Source organism: Oratosquilla oratoria, chromosome 26 (assembly GCF_046742065.1).
Source record: "Oratosquilla oratoria isolate Oo_2021 chromosome 26, ASM4674206v1, whole genome shotgun sequence".
Classification (NCBI taxonomy): domain Eukaryota; kingdom Metazoa; phylum Arthropoda; class Malacostraca; order Stomatopoda; family Squillidae; genus Oratosquilla; species Oratosquilla oratoria.
This window is the reverse complement of record NC_134802.1, coordinates 43,318,044-43,325,543: the sequence shown is the minus strand read 5'-3', so window position 1 is coordinate 43,325,543 and position 7,500 is coordinate 43,318,044. Positions and strand designations below refer to the sequence as shown.

The window sequence follows — 7,500 nt, the reverse complement described above, 5'->3', positions numbered from 1 at the left end:
ACAACAGCCCCAGTAAGTAGCGCAACAGGCATCAGTGGGAGGGAGGGAAGGGAAGGGAAGGCCACTTGCTTGCTCCTGTATTTCTTCCTGTGCGTTTTTCGGTGCAAATCGGCATGCAGGTGATGGAAAGTCGTTGATGTTTGGAAAGCACCAGGTCGGGCAGCTTCGGAAGAAGAGCCCTCGGTGACGTCATGGGATGCCAGCCAATCAGAGCGGTTCCCAAGTCGCGTCGGTTGCACTTCTTTCGTGACGTCATGTCGTTTAGTTTTTTGTTTTTTTCCCGAAGTGAGGTGAGCTGTTCTTGTTTCGACTTTTGGTTGTGGAATCTTCGCAGAAACCCGTCACCTTTGCCTTGTGTACTAAGACAGCCGAGGTGATCATGCATAGTTGATCGTGTCGCGACGTTGAAGTCGTCATCGCTATTGGTTACGTTGTTGGTATGATATTGAATTTTTATTTTCGTCATTACTGCCGTTATTGTCATTGTTGATGTCGCCATTTTCGTCTCTGTCACCATCGTCATCATCATCGTTATCATCATCTTCATCGTCATCATTGTCGTCATTATCAACGTCGTCATCGTCGCCATCATCATCATCATCATCATCACTATCATCATCGTCGTCATCATCATCATCGTTGTTGTTATCATCATCGTCGCCATCATCATCATCATAATCATCATCATCATCACTATCATCATCATCATCATCACCATCACCTATTTTTGTTATTCATGTTCGTTATGTGATTAGTCTTAACGTAATTTATACGAAAATAGTGTTGCTATTGACGTTTCATCACAATGTTGTTGTTATCATTTTGGAGCATTATCATTAAGGTCATCATCAGCCGTCACTGTCATTTTCCTATTTCGGTGTCGATGTTGTTACGCTCGCAGCCCCTACTACCACCACCACTACTACCGTCACTACCACCACCACCATCATCATTACCACCACTATCACCACTACTTTCACCACCATCACCACCACCTTGCTCCCCGTGCACGGAAATGCATGAAATAGCTTGACGACAACAAAGGTGAAAGGCATCCCATCTCATCCGGTACGGGATGTGTTCAACACCAGAACCTCTTCACTCTGTCACAACATCCGTTTGGTTATACATTCACCACCGCCACTAACACCACTACCACCACCACCACCACCACTAACACCCCCGTCCCATTCATTGTCCCCAGTAGTCATTACATAGCTCCTCGTTAGTGACATCGGTAGCCTTGTTGTGGATTTATTGCTATGTCTCCGAAGAACCAGACCTCAGTTCCCCCAGCAGGAGTAATAAGACGCCATCATCGTTTGGGAGTAATACGTCAGGGGACGCGTCACTTCACGCAGACGTTGATGCCATCCTCCGAGCAAGCTCCCATGCACTCATCCTTCCCATTTCCCAAAAGCTCTCGGCAGGATTGGTACAAAGTCATACCAGCAATGCCCCGTGATCCTCTGAAGACATTTGGTACCAAAGACTTCGAGAAGTCTCTTTATGTCATTATTAGGTGTCCATGTCTCACACCCGTACAGCAAGACAGGGAGAGCACAAGGGACTTAGCTTACATATCTTAGTCCCCCATTTCAGTCGAAAATGAGAATTGGATTTTTTTTTTCATAAACTCAAAAAATGGTGAGGGGTAAGCAGATGACCCTCTTTGTATGTTTTACGGTTTCATTCATTTGTTCTAGCTGCCGCCAGGTGATTTTATTCAGCTAAGGGTCACGCCCCAAGACCGCCTCACGGTTGAGTAAGATTACAGGACATAATCCGGTCGAGGAGATGAACAAGAATAAAAGAAGAAGTGCCACCACCCGGTAGGGAATGGGCTTATCGAGATTGGCTGTAACCCTTTCACGACTGTGGTCGTGCCTCGGAGGTGAATGGTGGCAGACAGACAGACTCATGTGATATTGACACTTGGTGGGGAGGAGGGTAAGAAAGGGAACAGGAAAGTGTACTCCTTCCCACTTTTTCTGTTTTCATTATTGTTTTATGTTTGTATTTTATTATTCGTCTGTTTATTTTTAATTTATTTGTTTATTTATTCATTTACTTATTTGTGTGTGTGTATGTGTGTGTGTGTCTTTATTCTATTATTATTTTTTTTTTTTTAAGGGCAGGGTAGGTCTCACCATCCAAGCCAAGTTAAAACCCCTCGTTTAGTATTGTTGTACCTACCCAGGAGAGGTGAAGGCCGGGGTTAGGGCTGGGGTGAGTGTAATATTAGGCACATTTCCAGAAGTACCTCCATGATTTTTACCACACCAAAATATTATTTGTAATGTAAAAGTTTCAACCTACCATCTTTGCTGCCAACAACAGATCAATCGATCAATCAATTGTACTGCTTTGGAAAATTTCACTTGGAGGCCCATCTTACATGTGAGGAAAAGGGCCTATCGGGATGTTGATGCCGGAATGAAACTAAAGATCGCAAGAAACGAATCGTATCCTAAGCCTTCTTGTGTAAACGTGACCAACGAAGAATTCCTAAAATTCACGAAGAAAAATAAAAGAATATAAAGAATCATACTCGGACCTATTCGACAGAGACCGGGGGATTTATCCTGTGATAACGGAAGCACAGGAAGTGGGGAATGAGGTCCCATGAGAGCGGTGAAGGGAAGAAGACGATTTGTCACAGTTGCTGCTGTTATGAGGCGCTGTTTGAAGACGACGTGTTTTGATTGTATGACAGTTACAGAAAAAACAGATAAATACCAATTAATTTACTTACCATTAAGATAATAAATGATACACGAAAAAATCTTAGTTATATTTCTTTATAGTTATATAAACATTGGTACCTTTTTTCCTGGATTGGTAAATAATCATGAACATCAGATAGGGTTAGGAGAAACGGAGCTGGCAATCAGGGATACCAACTGAACCGAAAGTTTTGTTGGTACGCGTGTCGTTTTTTCTTCTCTTCAAAACGTTGGAGGGGTCCACAAGAGCTGATACTTTGGTCAGAGATTAAACATGACGGGTAAGGAGTGGCAGGAACTGGTAGAGACGTGAAGGACAAGGCTCGAAATTTAATTAACAAGGTAGGGAATGGCTGTCAAAGGGGTTGCCTTCTCTTCCACCTCCTCCTCTTCTTCTTCCATTCTTCATTTTCCATTCTTCCTCTTCTTCTTCCATTCTTCATTTTCCATTCTTCCTCTTCCTCTTCTTCTTCTTCTTCTTCTTCTTCTTCTTCTTCTTCTTCTTCTTCTTCTTCTTCCATTCTTCATTTTCCATTCTTCTTCTTCTTCTTCTTCTTCTCATTCTTTTCTTCTTCGTCTTCCTCTTCTTCATTTCTTGATTTTCCATTCTTCCTCCTTCCTCTTCTTCCATTCTTCTTTTCTTCTTCTTCTTCTTCTGTTCTTCATTTTCCATTCTTATTCTTCTTCCTTCTTCCATTCTTCTTTTCTTCTTCGTCTTCTTCTTCTTCATTTTCCATTCTTATTCTTCTTCCTTCTTCTTCCATTCTTCTTCTTTTCTTCTTCGTCTTCTTCTTCTTCTTCCTCTTCTTCTATTCTTCTTTTCTTCTTCTGTTCTTCATTTTCCATTCTTCTTCTTCCTTCTTCTTCTTCTCCCATTCTTCTTTTCTTCTTCGTCTTCTTCTTATTCTTCTTCCTCCTCCTCCTCTTCATCTTATTCTTCCTTTCTTGTTTTTCTTCATTTCTTCTTCTTTTTTCTCCTTTTCTTTCTTCTTTTTCTTCTTCGTTTTCTTCTTCTTTTTCTTCGTCTTCTTCTTCATCATCTCTTTTTCTTCCTTTCTTCTTCTTCCTCCTTCATTTCTTCTCCTTCATCAATCTTTTTTTTTTTCTTCTTCTTCCTCCTTCTACCTCCTTCTTCATTTCTTCTTTCTTGTTCTTCTTTCCTCTCCTTCTTCATCTTCTACCTCTTGCTTTTCTTCTTTTCTTCTTTCTTTTCTTCCTCTTCTTTCCTTCATCTAACTTTCATTTTCTTCTTTCATTTCTCCTCATTCTTCCCTCCCCCTTTTTTTAATTATTATTAATCTTCTTCATCTGCTGTTGGCTCCTGCTTTCATGGGAAGGAGAGGGAGGGTTCACATGTTGGCCTGAAATCAGGACTATGAATAGTGGCTAGAGTGAAACTGGTTAATGGTTGTTAATGGAAGGCTTAATAACAGGGCGGACGACCGAAGCGAAGGGGGAGGGGGGCTCTTCTAGGTGTTGACGGCTTTTGCCATTATCGAAAGGATTAGCGCCGCTAAAGCTCTTGTCTGGCAGGAGACCACTGCCGGGATTACATCGTGAAACGCACGTCCTAAGGTGAGGACCCTGTTGGGAGGCTATTGACTGAATCCCAACGGACTTAGAGTCTCTCAGGAATCGCTTATTTTTGAAGACTTCTCCATCCGGAAGAAAACGCTGATGACTTCGTAGGTCCTGTTCTCCATGTCTTCTGTTACCTTCCTCAGATCTCCCCTTGTTACTACCTCCATAAGAATGAGGGAGACTGCAAGAGACCGTAAGGCCTACACTAGCCAGTTCCGTGACCTTACCACCTGTCATCCCCATCCATAAAGTTGTCTAACCTTTTCTTAAAACATCCGATAGTTTCAGCGCTCACTACATAGTTATTAAGTCTATTCCATTCGTTGACCACTCTATTGGTAAACACGTTCTTGTCTATTTCCTTCTTGAATCTGAATTTGTCCAATTTGAATCCATTACTGCGAGTCCTGCCCTGTTGTCCTGGTGTAATGACCTTGTTTGCGTCACCCTTGTTAAAGCCTCTCATTCACTTGAACACCTCTATTAGATCACCCCGCACTCTGCGTCATTCCAGAGTGTAAGTTAATGTATCCAAGCCTGTCCTCTTAAGGTCAATTTCCGAGCGCATGTATCCGCCTCTTCGGATAGAAGCACCGGATATTGCAGGGGAGATGTTACTAAGATGAGGAGCTCACGCCATGAGACGCTTACCTGTGGCCTGGGTATTCATATTTACCCTCACGTATGTTCTTGTGCGTTGAGTGAACGAGGCCGGCTTCCTCGTGTCGCATCCTGGGTTGTGGTCGGCTAAGAGGCTTTGTGGAAAGAGGGTGAGTGGTTGTGGGGGGAGGGGGCAAGGGAGGGGGAAAGAAGGGGGAGGTCGTGATGATGGGGAGGGGGGAGGGGGGGAAAGCAGCTGAGCTGAGGGTCCATGAAAAGGCGAAATAGGCGAGTTGGGAGCATCGGGATCGTTTGATGTAAGGGAAACCACCATTGGGAGAACATAACATAAGAACATAAGAATGAAGGAGACTGCAAGAGACCATAAGGCCTACACTAGGCAGCTCCGTATCCATCACCACCTGTCATCTCCATCCATAAAGTTGTCTAATCGTTTCTTAAAACAACTTATTGTTTCAGCGCTTACTATAGTCAGCGCAAGGAGAAATGACCGATAAGGCGGGGCTAGGAGATTTCCCGGTGTTGCCACACATGGGCATCCATGGCGAGAACGTGCGTGTGGATGCAATGTTTTCTGAATGCAGTGTGAGGGGGGCGGGGCCAGAGATTAGATGTAGCGGCAACGTCGCTCTCTCTCTTCCATATGCCATGTCTAGACTCGAAGAAACGAAACCTTTGTTTAGAAAACATTGCTTTGATTTTTACCTCAGTGGTGGTGTGTGACAAAAATTATAATATAATCATATGTGGCAACATTATAAAATTATAAAATACAATTATAAAATAAAATAAAATTATAAAATAATTAGATGTGGCACCACAGGGGAACTCCCAGTGCTCCGCCCTAACGGCCAGTTCTCAGTGCAACGGGTATACATGGTTACTAAGTCTATTCCATTCGTTGACCATCCTATTAGTAAACCAATTCTTACCTATGTCCTTCTAAAATCTAAATTTGCCCAGTTTATATCCATCACTGCGAGTCCTGCCCTGTTGTTTTAATATGATGACCTTGTTTGCATCACCCTTGTTAAAGCCTTTGATCCACTTGAACACCTCTATTAGATCACCCCGCACTCTGCGTCTTTCCAGAGAGTGTAAGTTAAGATGCCTAAGCCTCTCTTCGTAAGGCAAATTTCTGAGGCCATGTATCATTTTGAGAAGTAGGGACCCGAAAATGAAATAGAATAGAATAGAGGTATTCAAATGGATCAGTGGTTTAACAAGGGTGATTAGGCAAGGTCATCATATTAAGGTAACGGCAGAACTCGTGGTAATGGGTTTAAATTGGTAAATTTAGGTTTAAGAAGGAAATAGGCAAGAACTGGTTTACCGACAGAGTGGTTAACGCTGAAACTATTGGATGGTAATGGACATGGAACTGCTTAGTGTAAGCCCTATGGTCTCTTGCGCGTAGTTGTTTGCATAAATACTTCATGAGACTTGTGATTTATGTTACTTGTTGATCACAGGTATATTGTTCTATTGATTTATTATACAACATGTACTTTACCCCTACCCACAAGTCGACTCCTCGATATATCAACTAAGCCTGTTAGTGGTAGTTAGGTCCCTGTAAGTGTTAGTTAGGTCCCTGTTAGTGTTAGTTAGGTCCCTGTTAGTGTTAGTTAGGTCCGTATTAAGTGTGATCACATTTTCATGATTGTTATAATTTCTGAGCCCTCCCTGAGCTTGCCTTCAGGAGAAATTATGTTCAGCTGTTTCCGACGATTTACGTTAAATTTGTTTCATATTACTTGTATCTGTGTAGTAACTCTTCGTTGAACTTTTTGCTATTCAAGGTTATTGTTATATATCGTGATTATGGGAGAATTCATCCTCTTCTTTTTCTTCTTTTCTTGTTCTTCTTTTCTTGTTGTTCTTCTTCTTCCTCTTCTTTTCTTCTTCTTTTCTTGTTCTTTTGTTGTTGTAGTTGTTGTTGTTGCTCTTCTTCTTCTCTTCTTCCACTCCCTCTTCTTCTTCATCTTCTTCTTCTTTTCCTTCTTCTTTTCTTCTTCCTTCATCTTCCTTTCTTCTTTTTCCGTCTTCTTTTATTCTCCTCCTCCTCCTCCTCCTCCTTCTTCTTCTTCCTCTTCTTCTTCTTCTTCTTCTTTTTCTTCTCCTCCTTCTCCTCCTCCTCCTCCTTCTCCTCCTTCTTCTGAGTAGAATATTTTTTAACAACTTAACTGGAAATCGGAAGAGCAGGAGAGGATGTTGGTTCATCTCATCTCGTAGTTGACCAACATGACCTTGTTTAGTCTGAAAAGACCTTAAAGTGGTTCCTGACCTTTACGTCTCTCTCTCTCTCTCTCTCTCTCTCTCTCTCTCTCTCTCTCTCTCTCTCTCTCTCTCTCTCTCTCTCTCTCTCTCTCTCTCTCTCTCTCTCTCTATCTCTCTACTCCAGTTAAAAAAAAAAAAAAGATAGATGAATAAATAATAATAAATACATAGAACGCCTATTTTTTGTTCTATTTTGTTTATTTGTTTATCTATTTATGTATTTTTATTCGATTATTATTATGATTTTTTTTTTGGGGGGGAGGAGATTTGCTGGGATTACACGTAGCTTCTG

The 7,500-nt window shown here is 41.9% G+C and overlaps 1 protein-coding gene across 7 annotated transcripts in view; it reads left to right on the top strand.

Moving 5' to 3' along the window:
• LOC143039494 (uncharacterized) overlaps positions 1-7,500 on the top strand; it is a 957,356-nt gene that overhangs the window by 865,277 nt on the left and 84,579 nt on the right. For all 7 annotated transcript variants that reach the window (XM_076209611.1, XM_076209609.1, XM_076209610.1 and 4 more), the window contains one exon: positions 1-12. This exon is cut by the window's left edge and continues 119 nt beyond it. In XM_076209611.1, the coding sequence (XP_076065726.1) occupies positions 1-12 (12 nt within the window). The remainder of the gene's footprint in view (positions 13-7,500) is intronic.